At 54.8% G+C, this 23,038-nt stretch overlaps 2 protein-coding genes across 4 annotated transcripts; both read left to right on the top strand.

The window, feature by feature from the left end:
* The first annotated feature begins 682 nt into the window (after positions 1-682).
* On the top strand, positions 683-12,066 carry GJB3 (gap junction protein beta 3). 2 transcript variants are annotated; one of them, XM_070610366.1, is made up of 3 exons: positions 683-972; positions 7,886-8,170; positions 11,095-12,066. In XM_070610366.1, exon 3 carries the CDS (start codon positions 11,130-11,132, stop codon positions 11,943-11,945), a length of 816 nt encoding a protein of 271 aa, XP_070466467.1. In that variant the 5' UTR covers positions 683-972; positions 7,886-8,170; positions 11,095-11,129; the 3' UTR covers positions 11,946-12,066. The 2 variants fall into 2 exon arrangements, with proteins under 2 accessions (XP_070466467.1, XP_008531661.1); XM_008533439.2 differs by lacking the exon at positions 683-972 and having other exon boundaries at positions 6,188-8,170.
* A 7,410-nt stretch (positions 12,067-19,476) lies between these two features.
* Positions 19,477-22,183, top strand: GJA4 (gap junction protein alpha 4). Of its 2 annotated transcripts, none has more exons than XM_008533440.2 (2): positions 19,477-19,588; positions 20,636-22,183. In XM_008533440.2, exon 2 carries the CDS (start codon positions 20,653-20,655, stop codon positions 21,652-21,654), a length of 1,002 nt encoding a protein of 333 aa, XP_008531662.1. In that variant the 5' UTR covers positions 19,477-19,588; positions 20,636-20,652; the 3' UTR covers positions 21,655-22,183. The 2 variants fall into 2 exon arrangements, with proteins under 2 accessions (XP_008531662.1, XP_070451054.1); XM_070594953.1 differs by having other exon boundaries at positions 19,477-19,592.
* Positions 22,184-23,038: the final 855 nt, after the last annotated feature.

Raw genomic sequence — 23,038 nt, 5'->3', positions numbered from 1 at the left:
CAGTCCCATACATCCAGCTGCCTCTGGACACCGACACACATGTGTCCCACAGGGAACTCAGACCACCCCAACAGGGCATTTGGACACAGAGGATAATTGTCTGCATGAAACACCCGGTTCTGAGCCACCCTCCACCTCTGAGGCTCTGCGACGGGCTCAGTATTGGGCATTAGGTGAGGCTCAGGGATGGAGTGTGGGATGGGACGAAATTGTCTGTTGTGCACTTGCATCATACTAAGAAAAGGTTTTACAAGCCATGTCAGAATGTCCCAATGGCCTTGTCAAAATGGTTGCATTGGAATCTCATTTACAAACACATATATCATTTAGTAAACTCCAGGCACATTGTCCCCATCATTTTCTTCTGCCTCTCCCAACCTGCTCCTCTTCTTGTGTTTCCCAGCTCAGCTAGTGGCAAACCATTCACTCAGGTCCCCAATTTGTAGGAACAGTGAATGTAGGAACCATAGCCTTGCAGCCCAATCCCAGTCTAGGCTCTATTCCCATGTGCCCAGTGCCCAGCACCTCCTCGACCTGAGCTCAAGGCTCCAGAAGCTCCCACACTGCAGGTGGCAAGCTGATATGAGACATATTGCATATGCCTCACCCCAGGCTGGCTTTCCCAGCCACCTTGAAGGCCAACACCCTTGCAGCTCAAAGGACAGCCCAAGCCAAAAGCCTCCTCCCAGCCAGAAGGAGAGCAGATGCCAGATGAGGACAAACAGACTCAGCCAGACAGCCAGCCCGCCTGACCCTTGAGGACCGTGGGTTTGGTCCTGGTGGCAGGAAGGAGGGGAAACAGATGAGGTTCGGTCAGTAAAGGCTTCCTGGAGGAAGGCAGGTGGTCAGGGAGGGATTTCTGGAGGGTAGGAGTGGGGAATGCTAAGCCAGAAGGGAACTGATTAAACAGCTGCTGTGTGCCGGCCTGGGACAGGAGCTTATTGCGCTCGAAGCGTTTCATTTGCTCACTCGGTAAGTACTTTTGTCTATGACGTGCCGGGCACTGTTTTAGGCACTGGGAATAAAGCAGTGGACAGAACAGACCAAAATGGCTGTCCTCACAGAGTCTAGTGATGGGGGAGACAATTAACAAGAAGAATAAGCAAAACATAAATATGTCACACGACTACAGTGCTAAGGAGAAAAATATAGCAAGAAGCGGAGTAGGGAGTGTTGGGAGGGGAATGGCAGCTGTAGGTGGGAGGCCGGGGAAAGTGAGGGAGCAAGCCAGGCAGAGATCCGGGGCAAAAGTGTGCCAGAGAGAAAGAAGGGCAAGTACACAGGTGCTGAGGCTGAGGAAGACCCCATGTGCACCCGGGATGGCAAGGAAGCCACCAAGGCAGGAAAATGAGGCCAGCGCGTTCAGATGACCCAGAGGAGGACCAGCTGACACAGGGTCTTACAGGCCATCCTGATGCCTTTGGCTGTCACTCTGAGTGAGCAGGAAGCCAGTGGAGCGTTTTGAGCAAAAGGGAGCGTGATCCTCTTGGTGGCTGTGTTAGCAACAGATGGTTGGGGACAAGGGATAAAGCGAGGAGCCCAGTTATAAGGCTACTGCCAAAATGCAGGAAAGAAATGACCCATGGATTCAATGTTACAGGATAATATTAACAGAGTCTGCGAGCAGTGGCTAGATTCCGAAAATATTTTCAAAGTATTGCCAAAATGATTCACTGACATCAAATGTGGGGTATGAGGAAAGAGAATCAAAAATGACTTTAAGGTTTGGGGCCTGAACAAGTAGATGAGTAAAACCGCCATTTACTTGAAGAATGGGAAGAGAAGACTGGAGAGGAACATAAGGAGTAGTTTGCCAGAGAGAGTACAGGACACTCAGTTAAATTTGAGTTGCACATAAACGACCAATAACTTTTTTTTAGTATAAGTGTGCCGCATGCACTATCTGAAATTCCAATTTAACTGAGCAGCTGGTTTGCGGGGTTTGTTTTTGTTTTTGTTTGGCTTTGTTCCTAAATCTGGCAATCCTAAGTTAGCATCACTTATTAATAAGTAATTTGGGATGTGATCAGTTTGTGATAGCTACCAGACATCCACAGGGAGGGGTCAAGAAGCAGCGGCATTTATGGGTCTGGATTCAGGGGAACAGTCCGGGCTGGAGAGAAGTATCTGGGAGCTGTCAGCCAATTTTGATATTTTAAATCCTGAGACTGGATGATGTTACCAAGAGAGTGACTGAGGACAGAGAAGAGAAGGAGCCCAGGACTGAGCCCCAGGGCACCTCAGGATTTAGAAGTCAGGGAGATCTGGAGGAACCAGCGAGGGAGACTGAGAAAGAGAAGCCAGAAAGGAAGGAGAAACATCAGGAGAGGCTGACGCCCTGGCAGCCGAATGTCCTGGGAGTACAGGGAAAGATGAGGGTTGAACGTCAGCTCTGGGAACCTGGGCAAGAGTGGTCGGGTGCAGTGTGGGGAGCACAAGCCTGAGTACAGTGATTCAAGAGAGGGTAGAGAGAGAAAAAATGAGAGAATGAATCAAGGTGACTCTTTTGAGGAGTTTTACTATCAAGGCATGGAAAGAAATGAGGCAGATGCTGGAAGAAGTGGAGTCAAGGGAGGTTAGTTTGTTTGTTAAGATGGAGAAATACCAGCACGTTTACTGTAATGGGCAAGATCCAGTAAAGAGCAAAAAGTGATGACAGAGGAGACAGAGAGGAGGCGGAGTGAGGGCCTGGGCTGGGCGAGAAGAAGTGGGGTCCAGTACACGTGTGGATGGTTGAATCTTGACAGCAACTCGCCGTGTTTTACCTCCATTGAGGATGAAGTTGTGCGGGCAGAGGTTCCAAGTCATTGTGGGTGTCTTGGAAGGAAAGCAACATTCTAGCCTGGGTCCTGGGACATCTCTCCCTCCCGAACCACAGCCGCAGACACGCTGGAGCAGGGCTGGAAAGCTCCCATCCTTCCCCCTGACCGGCTTTCCCACGGTTCTGCCTGCCCCACCTGTCTGCTCAAGGGACGAAAGGGCCTTCGGGCCCAGGAGAGGGCCCAGGGCCCTGCCACACGCACAAACACGAGGACAATCCCAGATGGAGAGGGAAGGCCCCACCCCTTTCCAGGAAGCCCCTGCCTGAGGCCTGAGCAGAGTTTCAGACAGAGGGGGCGGCCTGGGAGCCAGAGCAGACTGGGCCAAGGCCTGGGCTGGAACACTATACATGGCAGACTTAGGGTCCGTCCCGCCAGACCAGGTGTAGGCCCTGAGGGGAGAGGGGGTTGCCTGGGCAGCTGCCAAGCCCTGAGACAACACAGCCTCGCCCTGAGGCAGGGGAATGGCCTAGATGGCCTCCCACACATTCCCCTGCTCGGGGAGCAGAACTTTGCGCTGGGAGAGCAAGGCCCTGACGTCCTCAGAGCCTCCTTCTGGAATGGAGACTCTTCCAGCCCATTCCAGAAAAAGCAAAGGCCAGCGGTTGGGGGCACTGCCAGATATTAGGAGTGAGGAGGCAGTATCTGTCGGGGTCAGAATGATTGGAGCTAGGCAAGAAAATCGCCTGGTCATCAGAGTAGACTAATCGAACCTCACACAGACACCACCACGCGCCACCACCTCACACACAACCACACACGCACACAACCTCACAAAACCCTCCCAGCCACCTCTGCAATCACACACACTCACAACACACACACACATACACTCCCCGCACTGCCCCCGCAACACACAACTACCCAGCCTCACATACAAACAGACAGTTCTCACACACAACCTTAGGGACACCCAACGTTTACTTTACAAATAGTGACCAGGCATCTGCTCCATTCCATGACCTGAAGATACAGCAGGAGCACCACGGGCGAGCTCTCTGCTCTCCTGGAGATAATTTCAGAGAATGTTCCAAAGAGTAACCGCTGAGGAAGGGGTTGAGGAAACTTCAGATGGGGTGAGCAGAGAGCTTCTCTGTAAGAAGGTGAGACCTGAATAAGGAGGAGGGACCTGCCAGGTGAAGAGCAGTCCACGCGGAGGGAACAGCAAATACAAAGGCCAGGAGGCTGGACAGATCGTGGCTTGTTTGTGGAGCAGAATGAAGGCCAGTGTGACTGGACAGTGTGATCAAGGGGACATGTGATAGGAGCTAAGGCAGGACTAGGTCATTTGGGGCTTTGTAGGCCAATGTCAGGAGAGTGGGTGTTGATATAAAGGTAATGACAAGTCACGCAGGGTTTTAATAGGGAGTGACATGATCTGATTTACATCATTAAGGCACTACTTCAGCTAGAAAAAACCATGGGAGACAAATTTTTTTCAATTCTCAAAGTAGGGAAGTCGTTTCTAATTATGACCAAACCAAGACACCATAAAAGATAAGATTGATACACTTGACTACCTAAAAAATGTTTAATTCTACATGGCAAAAAACCCATGTACAAAGTCAAAATACAAATGTCATTTGGCGTGTGGGGGAATCTTTTCTATTTGTATCATAGAGGGCTTATTTCTTTAATACGTAAAGAGCTCCTAAGAAATTAATAATAGCTCATCATCGCTGATCATCAGGGAAATGCAAATCAAAGCTACACTAAGATATCACCTTACACCCGTTAGAATGACAAAAATATCTAAAACTAATAGCAACAAATGTTGGAGAGGTTGTGGAGAAAAAGGAACCCTCATACACTGCTGGTGGGAATGCAAACTGGTGCAGCCACTATGGAAAACTGTATGGAGATTCCTCAAAAGACTAAAAATAGAAGTACCATACGATCCAGCCATCCCACTACTGGGTATTTATCCAAAGAGCCTGAAGTCAGCAATCCCAAAAGTCCTGTGCACCCCAATGTTTATTGCAGCACTGTTTACAATAGCCAAGACGTGGAAGCAACCTAAGTGTCCAGCAACAGACGAATGGATAAAGAAGATGTGGTACATATATACAATGGAATACTACTCAGCTGCAAAACAGAACAAAATCATTCCATTTGCAATAACATGGATGGACCTTGAGAGAATTATGTTAAGTGAAATAAGCCAGCGAGAGAAGGATAATCTGTGTATGACTCCACTCATGTGAGGAATTTAAAATTATGGACCAAGAACAGTTTAGTGGATACCACGGGAAAGGTGGGGTGGGGGATGGGCACAAAGAGTGAAGTGGTGCACCTACAACATGACTGACAAACATTAACGTACAACTGAAATTTCACAAGATTGTAACCTATCAATAACTCAATAACTCAATAAATAAATAAATAATAAAAAAAGGCAACCATCCAATAGAAAAATGAGCAAAAACAAAGGACAGTCCACAGAAAAAGAAATACAAGTGGCCCTTACATATACGAAAAGATGCTCAATCTCACTCATAATAAGAGAAATGCAAAATAAAAGTTTAATGAGATACCACTGGCAAAGATCATACAGTTTGATAACTCTCTATATTGGTGAGTATATGGGGAAACAAGCATTCTCATGTCTCATGGTAGTGTAAACTAACACATCTATGGAGGGAATTTGGCAACATCTATCAAAATTTTAAATGAGTATACAATCTTAACCCAAAAATTCCACCTCTAAGACTATATCCTGGGCCTGGCCCCATGGCCATGTGGTTAAGTTCATGCACTCCACTTTGGTGGCCCAAGGTTCCCCGGTTTGGATCCTGGGCAAAGACCTAGCACCACTCGTCTAGCCATGCTGCGGTGGCGTCCCACATAACAGAACTAGAAGGACTTACAACTAAAATACACCGCTATGTACTGGGCGCTTTGAGGAGAAGAAGAAAAAGAAGGAAAAAAAGGAAGATTGGCAACAGATGTTAGCTCAGAGCCAATCTTTAAAAAAAGAAAAAAGAATATATCCTATAGACATAACATAAAATGTGTCCAAGGATATTCATTGCAATGATGCTTTTAATAGGGAAAAAAAATACAAGATTGGAAACAGCCTTAATTCTTATCAATATGGAACTGACTAAATATATTATAGTATGTATACTATTCAGCTGGGGTTGTTTGTTTTTTAAAGCAAACTCTACATCTACTACTTGGGGAAAATGGAATACATACATCTGGCTTTAAAAACATGAGATGGCTCTATATCTACTGATAGAGGAAAATGTCCTATGTTTTGTTAAATGAAAAGAGCAAAGCGCAGAACCGTGTGCATAGCACACTCCATAGGGTACACGCAGAAAGAAGAATATCTACATGGTCGAAGAAGCAGTTGATCTCAGGAAGGAACAGCAAGTCACTGAAACCTGGTGGTGTTCAGCGAGAAGTCAGGATCGGCACCAGATATGCGGACACATCCGTGAACAGATGGTCTTGGAAGGCCCAGGACAGGATGACCTCACCCAGGAGGGAAGAGGCTGAGCCCTGGGACACGCCCACACCAGAGATGATGACGTGCGGCGTCCCAGGTACAAAGAACCTAGGAGTGCGGTGTCAAGGAAGCCAAAGGAAGAAAGTGTTTTGAGAAAGACGGAGTGGTCAGCTGTGTCAGGTGCTTCTGAAGGGGCAGGAGGATGGGGACAGACTGTTGGATTGAGCGTCAGGAAGACCGGTAGTGACCTTGACAGGGCCATCTTTAGTGATATGGGAGGAACAGAAACATTGTTCAAATGGGTGGAAGAGTGACTAGGAGGTGAGGAAGCAAGGAGCGGGTGTTGCTCTGAAATGCAGCAGAGCGGCAGGTGGTAGGGAGCAGGTGGCAGACTCGTGGACCCCCCCCCATACACAAGACACTGTCATACTCACACGTCAACACATGCACAGAAGCACCCGGACAACCCCAGTGCTGTTGAGTCTCAGCAACGATTTTCAAGGGCCATGACCCAGCGAGTATAAGACGGCATCTGCCCTCTGGCTTTGCCCCATCCAGAAAGTCAACATGGCTGAGGCCTCCAGAGCTGGCCCTGCTACTTATTATCTGTGTGACCCTGGGCAAGTCACGTAATGTCTCTGTGCCTCAGTTTCCTCATTCATAAAAGCAGGAAGGGTCATACCTTCCTCATCTGGGCTGTGAGATGAAATAAAGCCCGTGGAACAGTCTCTGGCACAAAGACGTCCCCAAGCTCCCAAAGCAGTGTCAGCTCTCTACCACGAATAGCAGGTAGGGTGACAGGGTGACTTGATCTTCCCAAGCTTGGGGCCACTTTTGAGAGTAAAAGGGGGTGCTGTTCATTATATCAGGGCCCCAGGGGTAAACTGGCACAGTCCTGGGAAAATGCAACGTATAGTCACCCTTGCGTGAGCACATCGTCTCGGTCCAGACAGCCCGGGCTCAGGCCCTGTGGTGACTAAGATCCTGGCACTCCCAGGGAGATGGGAAACCCTGGGGTTTCCCGACAAGGCTGGAGCACCAGGGGCTCTCATGAGGTTCCTAGTCATGGCGCACTCGTCCTTGTCCCCACAACCGGGCCAGCCGCAGGCCCACCTCCCCTCGCAGGGGTTCTAGGGGTTCCCCCCCCACCTCCCCCACCCTCGCAACACCCTCCCTCAAATCCCTCCCCCGGGATCTGCACCTTGTAGTAACACGAGGCCACGACCTCCCCGCATCCTGCCCCGACCCGCGGACAAAGGATCCCCTCCATCTCCTTTCTAATGACAAGTTTCAACGTGCCCCTTCCCTCTGTGGACACAAGATTCTCCAAAGGGCACACGCCTCCTTGGAGGACGCATGCAGTGCCCGAGCCCATGCTGGAGCCGATGGCACCGCCATCGACGGCCCTTCGTGCGGAAGGGCAGACCCCCCGGAGCGCCCCTCTGCGGGGTCCAGGCCGGGCTGCAGGCGGGGACCGGACGGGCAGGGCGCGGACACGGGCTCCGTGGTAACGAGTGTAGGCAGTTTCATGATTGCAGTCCGGCCCTCGGCGACGGCACTTAACAGTTTAGAGCCCTTCACGCCCCTAATCTCATTGGAGACTTTGCCACAGCCCTGCCCATGGCCACCGATGCCCTCATTTCACACCTGAAGACACGGAGGCTGAGACGAGCGACGAGCCCCTCCACCAGCGGCCCCGGGAACCCGTGGCTGCGTGGGGCCTAGAAGCCGACCCTCGGCCGCCGGCGGGGTCTCGAGCTCCTCCCCCGACCCTCCTCCTCACCGCCCCCGGGGAGCGCCTCGCCGCCACCGCGGAGCTCCGCTCCCGCCTCGCTCGCCACCGCCGCGGGCCTCAGGGACGCGGGGTCCCGGCCCCGCGCTGGCCGCGCCGCTGCAGGTAAGCACCGGGCGGGGACGGGGAGAGGGGCAGGGACAAGGGCGAGGGCGGGGTGGGCTCCCCGGACGCTGAGCGCTCCCGGGCGACCCACGGCGGCGGGGCCGGTGCTTGATCCCGCCTGCCCCTCCAGGCTGAGGATGGGTGGCGCGGGGAAGGGAGAGGGTGGAGGGACCTCCGCCACCAACCCCACCACTGCCTCTCGCCCCTCGATTCTGGGCAGGGTGGGAGCTCCAACTACTGGAAGCTTCCCGGACCCCTACCCCCCTCCCCACGTCTGCAAGCTCCGGAGCTGCCTGGAATGCAGGGAAACTAAGTGGCGGCGGGGGGACACGGAAAGGAGGAAGAGGACTTCTGTCCTGCGGGGCCAGGAGGTGCATTTGGAAGTGGGAGTGAAAGCTGGGCGCGGCGTGGTCCCGGGGCTGGGAAAAAGCGGATGGCTGGGAGCTGGTGCTGGGAGACTCCAGGGGGACCCAGAACCGGCTCCACCAGTCCCGGGCTGGTCTTGCAGGGAATTCTTTGCCGGTGAGTCGCGTCCCAGGGGTGTGTCACACAGGCCTGAGCCGACAGGACTGCAAGGTGGAAGGCGGGGGCCCAAGAGGGGGCTGCACCCAGGTGGGCTGCCGTGGGACGTGGAAGCACACTTTAGGGTCCCTCCCCTCCTCCTCGGGGCTAGTGGGCAGGGCTCCAATCTCCCCTCCAGTGTTCTTGAACCCTCACCAGGTGAGTGGCCGGCTGGGGAGGGAATGGCCTCTTAAGATTCTTACAACAGCTCAAGAAAGTAGGAATTATTTCCCTTTATAAATAAAGAAAAGAAGTCAAGGAGAGGAGGGACTTTTGGTATTCACCCAGCTACTAAGTGCATAGCCGCGGTGTGAATCCAGATGCCACTGCACGCTCACTGCACATTCACTACGGCTCCCCAAGGCCAGGTCTTAGGAGGAGCCGAGTCGGGGAGAAGAGGAGGGTCTCCAGGGACGGGGTCTTCCTCTGTCACCCCAGCCTGTCCTAGATTCCTAGAGAAGAGGCATCAGGAGGGCTGAGATGCTGAAAAGGAACGACACCTTCTCCCTCTCTCCAGAGCTGCTGAGTCTTTCCCCCAAGCAGGCTGGTCCAGACGGCCCCCTGGGGCTCCTGGGGGCACCTCAGAGCCCCTCCCTCCAAGCTGCCTCTTGGATTCCGCATTCATTTATTTGTTCGTTCAACATTTATTGAGTACCTCCTGTGTGCCAAGCACTAGACACTGACTATAAAGCAGTAAGCACGACAGAGTTGACATTCTAGTGACGATAAATAAGAACAAAAAAATAAACGGATACTTTAATTTCAAATGGTGATTAAATGCTATAAAGGAAATAAAGGGGACAGAAGCAGAGTGACTGAGAGGGCAGGGGCTCCCAGATTCCGGTTTATCTGGGGAGACCTGAGAGATATTTGAGCAGAAGCCTGAATGGTGAGAAGGATCCAGACATGGGAGGTTCTGGAGGAAGAGCATTCCAGGCAACAGGAATACTTACAAAGCACCGGAGGCCCCCAGGGTGGCTGGAGCAGAGAGCAGTAGGGTGAGAGTGTAAGAGAGGAGGGTGAGAAGGAAGAATCTAGTTTAAGCTGGTTTAATTTCATTCATCTGGTTTAAGTCTAAGCGTAATGAGAAGTGAGTAGAGTTTTAAACAAGGGAGTGACATGATCCGATGTAATGGACTCTCGAGGTGCAGGACCTGGCGGGGAAAGGCCACTGAGGAGGCCGTGGCAATAGTACAGGCAGCAGCGACGGGGGCTTGGACCAGGGTGGTGGCAGTGGAGGGGTGAGAAGCGGTGGTGCAGGGGGTGGCCCCGCAGGCTCCTGCATGCTCCGAGTCACAACCCCAGCTCCAGGAGCACCCACATGTGCCCGCAGGCCCACACATGCACGTGGAGAGGTGCAGGCTCCCACACCCAGGGCAGTGTGCCGGCACTAGGTACACTCAGGCAGACCCACCCGTCCACACCCTCTGAGTCACTCCGAGACGGTCAGGAAGATGCGGGAGTCCAGAGCCTAAGCAAAGCCTGTCTCCCCACCAAAAAGCCCTGGCACCCAGCATGGCTGGGGTGGCTGGGGCTCCCCCCAGGCCCTGGCACAGGGAGGGGGGAGTTGTCCCTAGATTTTCCCTGGATCTGGTGTCCCCAGGAGCCAGACCATTACCCTGCCAGACACCCCCAATCTGAATTGGTCTCCCGGCTTCACCACCCGCTGGCCGTGAGACCTGGGGGAGGTCATTTCTTCTCTCCTGGCCTCATTTTCCTCTCTATAGAATGGGGCTCATGGGCCCAACCTCACAGGATCAACGAGGCATCAACGCAAGAACCTGCTGGGGCAGGCATCCAGCAGAGAAGGGGAGAGGAGGTAGAAGAGAGCACAGGCCTGGACCTGACAGCCTGGCCTCAAATGCAACTCTAGTTTTAGATGAGTGCCTTGACCTCTAAATTTCCCAGAGAGCGGCAACCATTTATTGAGCACTTAGTGTGTACTCCATGGCAACCATTATCTCATTTGATTATCAGTTTCTGCATCTGTAAATGGGGAACATAATAGTGTCTACCTCCTGGGCCTGTTATAAGGATTAAATGAGATCCTGCACATAAAGTCTTCAGCTCCGTGCCTGGCTCATAGGAAATGCTCAATAAACGCTCATTGTTATTATCAGCAAATGCACAGTCCCTTCCCTCCAGCATACTAGCTCTGTGACTTTGGGCAGGTTACTTAACCTCTCTGTGCTTCAGTTTCCTATCGGTAGCTTAGGAAGAAGAATAGTTCTGAGCTGGTAAAACTGTTGTGATGATCAAACAAATCCATCCACATAAAGAACTCAGAACAATGCCTGGTACATAGTAAATCCTCAGTAAATGTCACCGATTCAATAACCTGGTTTTTCCTATTGTTGTGTCAGGTGGGCACGGCGCCCGGCCCCCCCCACCAGGCACCATGGACTGGAAGACATTTCAGGCCCTACTGAGTGGTGTGAACAAGTACTCCACGGCATTCGGGCGCATCTGGCTGTCGGTGGTGTTCGTCTTCCGTGTGCTAGTGTACGTGGTGGCCGCGGAGCGCGTGTGGCGGGACGAGCAGAAGGACTTTGACTGCAACACCAAGCAGCCGGGCTGCACCAACGTCTGCTACGACCACTTCTTCCCCATCTCCAACATCCGCCTCTGGGCCCTGCAGCTCATCTTCGTCACATGTCCCTCACTGCTGGTCATCCTGCATGTGGCCTACCGCGAGGAGCGCGAGAGGAAGCACCGCCTGAAACACGGTGACCAGTGCGCCAAGCTGTACGACAATACAGGCAAGAAGCACGGCGGCCTGTGGTGGACCTACCTGTTCAGCCTGATCTTCAAGCTCATCATCGAATTCCTCTTCCTCTACCTGCTGCACACTCTCTGGTACGGCTTCGGCATGCCACGCCTGGTGCAGTGCACCAACGTGGCCCCCTGCCCCAACACTGTGGACTGCTACATCGCCCGGCCCACTGAGAAGAAGGTCCTCACCTACTTCATGGTGGGCGCCTCTGCCGTCTGCATCGTGCTCACCATCTGCGAGATTTGCTACCTCATCTTCCACAGGATCCTGCGAGGCAGGAGCAAGAACAGGCCCCCAGGGGGCCACAGCCCTGCGTCCTCCACCAGCCAGGCCTCCACCTGCCACCGCCACCACAAGCTGCTGGTGGAGGCTGGGGAGCTGGAACTGGACCCCGGCAGTGACAAGCCGTGTGCTTCAGCACCCAGCATGACCCCCATCTGACCACGGGCTGGGGAGCAAGACTGGGCTGCCAGTGGAGACAGGCGGGGCGGTATCATGCTGGTGGAGGGTCCTAGAGGTACTGGGCGCCACCACTTTAAATTCACTAAACTATCCAGTTTCATTTTGGCAGATATTTTTTGAGCGCTGGGCACTGTGCTGTCTACCTGGGTATAGGGCACACCACAGGCCCAGCGCCAGCCAGCGGGTGAGACAGACATTGAAACAAACAAATTAACTTCCGCATGCAGGGGGACCCTTAGGGGGCTCATAGCAGGGCTTCGCCCGAACCCGGGAGGGGGTGACAGGCAAGGCTTCCCTTAGGAAATAATGTTCAACTGAGGTGAGAAGTGCTTCCTAGCAGAAAAAAAACATCAGGTGTGGAAGCCTAGAGGCCACAAAAAGAGAGATGCTTGCCCTGGGCTGGGGGCACCAGACCCAAGGAAATCTTCGTTCCCTCAGGAGTCCTCGGGTGGGGAGGAAGTACTCTCCCAGCAGTGGGAGGGAGGTCTGGAGCCTGAGAGCGAGCTTGGGAAGAGGAGAAGGAGGCTCTGGTGACACCAGCCCCTGCTCAGGACACCCAGGGATCTTGTGGGTCACCACTGCCCTCAGGGGAAGGCCCCCCCACCCCCAAGCCCTACTCCCCCAGCCTCAGGCAGCGTTGCTTCCATCTTCTTCCCCCAAATGTGCTGGGGTGCCAGCTCCCAGGGACTCGGGGTGGATGTGCTGATAGGGTCTGTGAGAGCAGCTCAGAAGGGAAGGATGGGGGACCGCGGGAGATGGTTCCAGCAGTCCCCTTGGCCGAAGGATGGAGAGACGGGGGTCCAGGGTAGGGGACTGTGTTGTTACAGGTTGACCGTCCTCTGTCCTCCCACACTGCCACCCGCAAGACCCTGAGGGCAGGGAGGGTAGCCCTCGGGAGGTGAAAGAGCTCCACAGCTGAGGGTGAAGCGAGGGTGGGGGCTGTGACTTAGGCTGGACCTGAATTAGGTGGGGGCTGGGGTTGACCAAGGTGGGAGCTGGGGCGGGCTTGGAAGTGGAGGCAGGAGGTGGACCCTACAGATAGGTTGAGATTCTAGATCTGGAGTCTAGATAAGGTTGTGATTCTAGATGAGGTCACAAGAGGGCGCTGTGTTCCCGCTACAACAGCGCTCCCAGCTGTTTACGGGGAGACCCTGCCCTGTGCGCACACACACACTATCCTCACATTGTAGACAAACCACACTCCCTCCTCCTTTGTAACCTAGTCATCTACAACCTGCGTCCCCACCCTGTGTACACAAAACCCATTATTCATACTCTCATTCCTCGTGTGCTCGTCACAGGCCAGCGTCTCGTGTAAAGGCACACAGTCCCAGCCTCGCCCGAGCCTTATTCAGCTCCTTCCACTTTCCCTGAGCCTCTTCTCCACACCAGGCCCCTGGCAGGAGGCTGGGACCACGTAGGGGAGCAGGAGCTGAGCCCGAAGCGCTCAGAGCCTGGGGGAACAGAATCACTAACTTCTGTTGGTTAGAAGACTAACCAACCCCTGGCTCACAGCCCCACTCCCGGCACCGTGCGGTGACCTGAAATTTCGGGGACACAAACATCCAAGCCAGACTGGAATGAAAAACAAAAGGAGGTGCAAGGCTCTCCTGACCCAGAGGAACATTTAATGACTGTCCAAGCTAAGGCCAGGAGCCAGAATGCAGGAGGCAGAGAGCCAAGAGCCAGTGCAGGCAGGGAGAGGTCGGGTCACCGTGGAGTCAGAACAGGTTGTGACTTTGCTCAAACTCACCTTTGCTCTCTCGTGCGGCCATTAGCAGGGTGAATAAGCCAGCCAAGTTTAAAGGGCCCAGGGCTGGGCTGACACCACCCCCCAGGTCTGAATCACAGCTTGACCACTTCATGACACCACCCCCCAGGTCTGAATCACAGCTTGACCACTTCATGACACCACCCCCCAGGTCTGAATCACAGCTTAACCACTTCATGACAGCTCCACCACACTGCACCGTGGGCAAGCTTTCAGAACCTCAGCCCTGTCATCAGTACAACGGGAACTATATCAACCAGGATCCTGGCAGGAAACAGATGGCACACTCGAACCGAGTAACTTTAAAGAGTTTCCTCAAGGAACTGTTTGAAAAGATACGGGCATGACTAAGGACACCCACAAAGGGCGCTGCAGTCCCCAGGGGCTGGTACCAGGGCAGCAGTGGACAGGGTTGCCACACAGCAGCTGCAAGGATGCATCCGACCACAGTGACCAAAGGAACACCCCAACTTCACTCTCCCTCTCCTGCTTGCCTGCCAGTGGTCCCAGTGACCTAACCCCACCAGAAGCCAGAGGCCGAGGCAGCCTGTTGAGGCAGTCGGTAGGGGGCAGCCTCCCAGGGCACAGAGCACTGTGGAGAGGAAATCTGAGGGACAAAGGGAACAAATTCACCCAACACTCAGGACAGTGCCTCCTCCCAGGATGGTTACAGAGATCAAAGGAGATGCTGTGGGTAACACATTAGTACAGTGCTAATGTGTCCCACAATATCCAGGCACAGCCGTGCCTAGGAAAGCCCCTGCCTGCTGCCCAGGCACATTGCACCCCAGCCCAGCTTGGACCAGATGGTTGTGAAGGTCCCAGGGAGGGGTGGTCTCCATCTACTTTGCTACCACGCGTGCCTGCATCTTCCAGGGTGGTTCCGCTGCCTGGTCCAGGGTGGCTTAGAGGTCAGGGCGAGCAGAGCATGTCGTCAGCTATCCCAGCACGGACTGGGTGTCTAATCCTGGCCCCAATTCTCCAGGCTGGGGGTCAGGACCATGAATGAGGGAATGTTCCAGCCCTTTGTGTCCCACCTTTGGCCCAGAGCTGTTCTGAGCAGTGCAGCTCACCGTTCTCACCCTGTATGTGTTAGGCCACTGTTCACCACCCAGAGTCCCTAGTGCACATCACTGTCACCACAAGGTGGCTCTCATATCCCTTAACCCTCTCTTCTCAGAGCACAGGCTCTGCCTCCTCCCCCATCGCGCAAGGATTCACTGTAAGCTTCCTTCAATCACGCATAGGATAGATTTAGATGTCAAATCCACAGCCTTCAAGTCCACATCTCCTGTGTGATGTAACAGCCACCCTGCAGCCCAAGGTCAACAGCAGATTTTGTACTCGTCACCCTGGTCCAAGCCCCCTCTTATAGATTGAATGTTTGTGTCCCCCCAGATTCCTATGTGGAAATCCTAACCCCTGATGTGATGGTATTAGGAGGTGGGGCCTTTGGGGGTGATTAGGTCATGAGGGTGGAGCCCTCATGAATGGGATTAGCGCCCTTATAAGAAGAAACGTGAGGGACGATCTTTCTCTCCCCACCTTGTGAGGACACAATGAGAAAACAGCCCTGTGTAAACCAGGAAGAGGGCCCCCACTCAGAGCCTGACCAGGCTGGCACCCTGATCTTGGACTTCCAGCCTCCAGAACTGTGAGAAATCAATGTCTACCGTGTGAGCCACCCCATCTGTAGTATTCTGTTATAGCAGCCCGAGCTGACTAATACACCCCCATCACCTGTCACCTGGATTGCTGCGTCTGTCTCCCTGCTGGCTGCCCCCACGCTGGGGAGCAGACGCCGAGGAAGAGCTGAGAGCGCACAGGGTGCACTGGGGAGTAACACAGGTGAATGGGAAGAAGAGGAAGGAGGGCTGAGTGACAAGACCATTGCAGGGAGCTCTGTGTCCCTTAGACAAAGACTGTCCATTAGAGGAGTCCCATTGGGTGGAAATGGCGGGGCCCTTGACCACCACTTGGCTCAGTCGTCACCTGGAGCCACCCCAGCAGAGCTTGGCCACCTGGACGGCTGCAGCAGACCTGACCGCTGGAGGCTGTAAGCTGACCAGACTCTGCACAGCTGAGCAGCAAGTCCTGCATGGCAGAGGGGCGTCTAGGTGTGCCACCCACCCCACAGTCTATTCCCAACACAGGAGCCAGGGTGACCCTGTAAAACCTAAGTCAGGCCATGTCACATCTCTGCCCACAACTTCCAAATGCATCTCACACAGGCCTTCAGGGGCCTACAAGACCAGCCCCACCCCTTACCCCATCTGTTCCCTTCCCTCTCTGAACTCATCTCTTCTCCTTGCTCACTTCACTCCCGCCACACTGACCTCCTTGCTATTCCCCAAGCAGGAAACAGCAGGCACAGTTCCTCCCTCAGGGCCTTTGCACTGTCTCCCTCTGTCTGGAATGCTCTTTCCCCCAGAGAGCCACCAGGCTCCCTCCCTTCCTTCAGGACTTGTGGCAAATGTCAACTGCTTAGTGAGAAATGCTCTTCTCTTCTAGTCAGAGTTGAGACTGCCAGCCCCTGCGCCCTCAGTTCTCCCTTCCTACTTCCCACATGGCATTTATCACCACCCAACAGGGTCCATCTTTTGTTCCATCTGTCTCCCTCCAGCTGGAATGTAAAATCCACGAGGACGGGGATTTCTGTTGTTCCTGCTTCAGCTCCAGCATCCAGGACAGCTCCACAGTGCCGGGGGTGCTCACTAAATAGTAAATTCATACACGGCCCTGGTGCCCTGCTGGGCGCTGGACATGGAAACCAGACCCACCTGCCTGCCCTCGAGAGGATCTCAGTCTAATGGGCGAGGGGAAAAGACAAGTAAATGACGCACCCGAGGTCAGGGAGGGGAAGTGGGAGTTGCTTAATTGCTATAGTGTCAGTTTTGCAAAATAAAAAAGTTCTGGAGATCTGATGCACAACAATGTGAATGTACTTAACACTACTCAATGCTACACTTAAAAATGGTTAAGATGGTAAATTTTATGTCATGTGTTTTTCCCCACCACAATTAAAAATAAAACTGAAAAGCAACACGCCCAGGGGCAGCCTGAGGGGCTGAGAGCACAAAGGCCCACCTAACCCAGTGGAGGCAGCAAGGGAACTTCCGGGAGAAGGCCACATGGAGCAAACTCCTGAACACCTCGAAGGGTGAGGGTGCTCCAGGCCGAGGGGACAGCATGACAAAGGCCGAGTGCACAGGGAACCACAGTTATTAAGTGTGGCTGGATCATGGAGTGAAGGGGGAGAGGGATGAGGCTGGAGAAGTGGCCGAGGCCAGGAGGCAATGGGGAGCCATGGAAGGGTTTAGGCAGAGTAGTGTTGTGGTCCTATTTCTGGGGAAGGGTGGAGGCTGGGTTGGAGGGGTGGGGCTGGAGGCCAGGAGACCAGCTGGGAGGCCACTGAGAGGGTTGCCTAATCTGGGTCAGGGCAAGGGGAATGGAGGGAGGTGTGGGGCTCTGGGGCTGAGTCCCAGGTGGAATGGCCAGGATGTGGCTGATCCGGCTTCTCCTTCTCCTGGGAAGGGGCCGGGTCATTCAGACGCTGGCCTCCGGAGGCCCTGAGGAAGGCGAGAGAGCAGGGTGACGGCAGCCTTGACGTCGGCACCGGCTCCTCCCCTCTTCCCAGCAGAGGGGATCAGAAAGGCTTTGGGAGAGCCTGGGGGTGTGGTGAGAAGCTGTCCCTAGGGACTTCCAGTCTCAGGCCCTCAGGGTCAGAACTGAGGGGGCCCAGTTGTCAGCTTCAGAAATCCAGGAAGCTGAGCCGGCCTTGAGGGACAGGCCTGGAAGGGGAAGCCGGCTCAGCCTGATCCTGAAGCTCTGAGGTCTGAGTCGAGCCTACCACACTCACTGCCCCAGACGTCCTCCCGCTAGGGCTGAAGGCAGGACCCTCAGGGACCCCGCCTGGGGCCACTGGGAGTCCAAGGACTGAATCCTGTTGTGGACAAACAGGGACCTTATGCCACCAACCCCAGGCCTTGGCCCCCACCTGCTACCCTCCCTTTCCTTACTGCCCCATCCCTCCACCCACACTAGGCCCCTGAGCTTCCTCCCCCTCAGCCCTTTCTGCTCCCACCAAGACCCCCCACAGACCCTTTTTGTCATAAATGTTTTGTCTCAGTATTTTTATTTTTGGTTTTGTTTTTTGTTTTGTTGTGGGTTTTTTTTTTTTTTGGTGAGGAAGATTGTCCATGAGCTAACATCTGTGCCCATCTTCCTCTATTTTGTATGTGGGACACTGCCACAGCATGGCTTGATGACTGGTACGTACGTCTGCACCCAGGATCAGAACCTGTGAACCCTGGGCTGCTGAAGCAGAGCCCACGAACTTAACCACTACACCACCAGGCCAGCCCAAGTCTCAATGTTCTTAGCCACCACTCACTTAAAAACTTCCTGTGTACCAATATGCTGCTATGTGCTTTGACTGGATCTCCCATTAACCCTACACAGTAGGAACTGTTACTATCTCACTCTATAGACGAAGAAACTGAGGCACAGGGGTTTAAGCAACTTGCCTAAGGACACAGGGGTCAACAGCAAAGTCTCAACTTCTGGGCTCTGCCGTGCCCGCCCATCAAGGCAGTGAAGTCTCAGCACCCTGGGGGCAGCGGCCAAGGTCTCAAGGCCTCGCAGCCCAGGTCCTGGGGCCTTTGCTCACACTATTCCTCCTGCCTATATCATGCTGCCGCCCGGCTGGCTAATGCAGTGTCCTCTAGGAAACCCTCCTAATCCAGTCTCCTGGGAGTCACCTGTACTTCTCAGGAGAACTTTCCGCATTATAATTTTACTCTTACCCAAGGGCCAAAATGCTTGATTCCTGCCTCCTGCACCAGCCAGTGAGAGCTGGAGGCCAGAGACCACATGTGGCTGGTTTATGGTCAGCCCCCAGCTCCACACACAATGCCTGCCGCGCAGTGACTCTCACTGATGTTCATTGAAGGGGTGATGCCTGAATGAACAACGGCGGGCTCTGCCCACCCCCTTAATTCCTTTGGATGCCTTCCTCCCCCTCCCCCCATTTAGAAGCATGAGAATGAGATCCAAGCTAAAGGTGGAGAGAGTCCCCCATGGCCTGTCTCAAGTGGTGGGTGGGAGCTGCTGAGTGACCTCTGATTGTGTAGCCCGCCCAGGCGTGCAGATGTCTGAGACTTCTGCATCCCAGCTGGGTTGAGACCCCCACCTCCACCCCAGACTCTAGGGAGGGCAGATTACAACCCCTCTCTCTCTGTGTGATTCCCCATGTCCTAATGAGCCTTGATTGCCAAGTCCGGGCACAGCGTGGGGCACAGCGTGGTTCTTTCTTCTCGCCAAGGGCAGTAGACCCCCCCCCAGGTCAAGGAAAGGCCTTTCTCTGGAGACCCGCATACCCTCATCCCCATCTGCCCATCCCTCACAGCCCCTCAGCCCAGTTGCCGTGATCAGCAAGTTCTTCCTGTAATCCTTTCAAATCCAGCTGCCCTGAAAAAACGTGGCCTTGGAGAACTGCTGTTCCATAGCTGAAGAAACTAAGGCTGGGAGAGTCTACCGGCTGGAATAGCAGGCAGGGAGCGAAGGAGGGGAAGGCAGGGGGCTTCTCTGTCCCCTGTACCCCCAGCTCCCAGGGCCACCTCCCGGGCCCTTCCTTGAGAGGCGGTCTGGGGAGCCTCAGCTCCCATCCCCGCCCCCCTCTGACCAGCGCCCGCCGCCCTCCCATCCATTTCCTGCCACCTCCCCGCCCCTTAGCGCTATTTAAGGCGGCGGGGTGCCGTTCAGTCGGCGCCGCTCGGACATCGTGCGTCCCCACTGCCACCTGGGCCGCCCGGCAGGCAGGCAGGCAGGCAGGCAGGCAGGCAGGCAGGCGGTGAGTTGGGCTTGGTGGGGCGGGGCGCCACCTGCCAGCCGACGAGATGGGAGGGCACACGGTCCAGTCTCCAGGGGCTGAGGTTTGCTAGTGGCTTGATGCTAAGCGAGGTTCCTACCTTCTTTGGTTGTATCCTTATAACCGTAGGAGATAGGAATATTATTATTTCCATTTTACAGGCGAGGAGACTGGGGTGCTAAGAGGTCATCACTTATCCCAGGTCTCAGTTAGTGAGAGAGAGTCAGGATTTGAACCCAGGTCTGGTTCCAGAGCCTGGCTCTAAACAGCTTTCCTCCCCTCCCCCTTCCCCTACCTCCTCTGACCCCCGGGCAGATGTTCTGGGAACTTAGTGGCCTGTGCCTTCACCCTGCTGTGACTAGTCCTTTTAAAAATCTAGAATTTGGCAGCAACCGCTTTGGCTGCAAGGGATGGTGAAAAGGGACAGGGTCAAGTGTCTGTACTTAAGTTGCAGGTGGTCACTATTGCTGACACGTGAAGCTAGTGCAGGTTGCTGCCTTTGGCGCCTCACACCCTCCCACCCACCCCTACCAAAAGCTCAGAGGTTAGAGTGAGGCCAGCTGGGTGAGATATGATGTGGAGGGGAGCAGGGACCTGAGGCTTTGGGCCCCCTGAGAAGCTGAAGATACCACCACCCCCACTGTCTGGGGACAGCCTATCGTGGGCAAAAGGGAGGAGGGCCATGGCACAACTGTGGAACCTCTGTTCCCGTGGGCTCAGGAGCCTCAACTTGATCCAGATCTCCTTGGGCTGTGGTCATCCTGAGACTCTGACTGGGAACAAGAGGGACACAGATGTGTGACTAGACGGGGACCCTACCTGTAACCTTGCCAAAGCTTAGCAGCCATTATCCAAAGATCTGCTTTTAGCCCTGACCACTCTGCTGGGTGTGAGCCCGCAAGCCAGTCCTTTCCATCCTTGAGCCTCAGTTTCTCTGTAGGTAAAATGGGCGTGACCACCCTCTCTGCACTTGTTGTTAGGACAGCCGATAAGGATGCCACGTTGACAGTGTCCTCTCTCTCCCTGCAGACGGAGGCCCGGGAGCCATGGGCGACTGGGGCTTCCTCGAGAAGCTGCTGCACCAGGTCCAGGAGCACTCGACTGTGGTGGGCAAGATCTGGCTGACGGTGCTTTTCATCTTCCGCTTCCTCGTCCTGAGCACGGCCGGCGAGTTGGTGTGGGACGACGAGCAGTCGGATTTCGAGTGTAACACGGCCCAGCCCGGCTGCACCAATGTCTGCTATGACCAGGCCTTCCCCATCTCCCACATCCGCTACTGGGTGTTGCAGTTCCTTTTCGTCAGCACGCCCACCCTGGTCTACCTGGGCCACGTCATTTACCTGTCTCATCGCGAGGAGCGGCTGCGGCAGAAGGAGGGGGAGCTGCGGGCGCTGTCAGCCAAGGACCCGCGTGTGCAGCGGGCGCTGGCAGCTGTCGAGCATCAGATGACCAAGATCTCAGTGGCGGAGGATGGTCGCGTGAGGATCCGTGGCGCGCTGATGGGCACGTATGTGGCCAGCGTGCTCTGCAAGAGTGTGCTAGAAGCCGGCTTCCTGTATGGCCAGTGGCGTCTCTATGGCTGGACCATGGAGCCCGTGTTTGTGTGTCAGCGCCCACCCTGCCCCCACCTCGTAGACTGCTTCGTCTCGCGCCCCACAGAGAAGACTGTCTTCATCATCTTCATGCTGGTTGTCGGATGCATCTCCCTGGTGCTCAACGTGCTGGAGCTGGCGCACCTGCTGTGCCGCTCCCTCAGCCAGAGGATGAAGGCCAGGGAGGGCCAGGACGCCCCCCCAGCCCAGGGCACCTCCTCGGAGCCTTATGCAGACCAGGTCTTCTTCTACCTCCCCATGGGCGAGGGGCCATCGTCCCCCCCATGCCCCACCTACAACGGGCTCTCGTCCGATGAACAGATCTGGGCCAACCTGACTACGGAGGAGGGGCTGGCTTCTTCCGGGCCCCCCCTCTTCCTGGACCCATCCCCGCAGAGTGGCCAGAAATCCCCCAGACGCCCCGACAGCTCTGCTTCCAAGAAGCAGTATGTGTAGGGACTTGGGGCTTGTGTCAGCCAACAGTGGGGCCCCGGGAAGTCGGGCTGCCTCGGATGCACTCTCCTCGAAGGCTCTGCAGAGATGACTGGGGTGGGAGAATGGGTGCTTGCTGGCCAGAGGGCCTCATTTCAGGTTGATCTTGAACACCTGGAGTCTTCCTAGTGGCCAGAGGGAACCACAGTTTCCCTTCCAGAACACAGCTTTGCCCCAGGCACAGAGAGAGCCAGCTCGCGGTGCTATGGGCCAAGAGTGTTGTGCACCCTCTTGCCTGTTTCACCTGGTTCAGAGGGACCCAGAGACAACTTGCCCCATCCCACATTCGTGGAAGATTAACCTCCACCCACGGTGTCCTCACACCCTGTCCTCACAGGAAAAGGCTGGTGGGGGCTGCTGGGTTGGCCTTGATCACACACCCAGACAGAGCCTGTGCTGGATCTGGCCCTGTCAAGGGGACTGGTGTCGTCTTGTCATCACTTCTGGCTAGTTCCACTCTTTATGCTTTAAAATAAATAGGACTTGATCACCAGCTAGGTGTGTCCTCATGCTGTAATGATGTGCCTCGGGCCGGGGGGTGGGGGTGCAGGTGCTTTGCCTGGGTTTGCTCCTCTTTTCAGTCGTGCGTCCTCTCTCATTGGCCTCTGCAACCCCAACTCCAGCCAGCACCTTAAACCCTCAAACCCATACATGCTGCCTTTCAGCAGCCCTGGGTCCTGAGCACTCCGCCTCTTTAAATGCCTCAGGCATGGCCCTCTTCTTTCCCTCCACACTGCCCCAGCCCCCTCGACCTGCCCACTAATCAGTGGCCAAGGCAGTGTCTGTCCCCCTCCTGCCCCACGGCCATCCAGTGCCCCGGCCACGCTGCCCCCTGCAGTGGGCTTCCTTTCTGGATGCTCTGCTCCCCAAGCCTGCCTGCCAGCCAAGCCCTTCAGAGTCCACCCCATCCCACCTCGTCCTGGACCCCTTGGTATTTGGGGAGGCAGGTCTAGATCACTTACCCTCTCCTACCCTGGCCCTTTGTAGTCTGCCCACCAGAAGGAGTAACTCAAGTGCCTGCATCCTGTCTCCCCGCCATGCACCTAAAACTCATACAGTGAGAACAGACTGGCAGTATAGAGAGGTGGAAGGGACAGTTAGGGTCCAGTGGAGGGACCAAATCTTGTCTCTGAGTCACAAAGTTTGCAGAAAAAAAAGGAACAGTTGAACTGGATCCTGACAAATGAATAGGAGTTCGCTCTAGAGTGGAAGAAGACAGGTTTTCAGGCAAAGAAAACTCTTCGTGCAAAGGTATGGAGGAAGGGAACGGTCAGGGGGTTGAGGGGGTGCTTAGGGCCTGATGAGCCATCTAGGATGTGGGAGTTTTGGCCGAGGATGAGCCCAGGGT

The sequence above is a fragment of the Equus przewalskii genome, chromosome 2, assembly GCF_037783145.1.
Source record: "Equus przewalskii isolate Varuska chromosome 2, EquPr2, whole genome shotgun sequence".
NCBI lineage: Eukaryota > Metazoa > Chordata > Mammalia > Perissodactyla > Equidae > Equus > Equus przewalskii.
The sequence above is the reverse complement of the archived record's forward strand: the minus strand, read 5'-3'. Positions and strand labels throughout refer to the sequence as shown.

What these genes read in the sequence shown, in the direction of transcription:
- GJB3 (XM_070610366.1), top strand. Translation starts at nt 11,130, where the DNA reads ATGGACTGGAAGACATTTCAGGCCCTACTGAGTGGTGTGAACAAGTAC.
- GJA4 (XM_008533440.2), top strand. Translation starts at nt 20,653, where the DNA reads ATGGGCGACTGGGGCTTCCTCGAGAAGCTGCTGCACCAGGTCCAGGAG.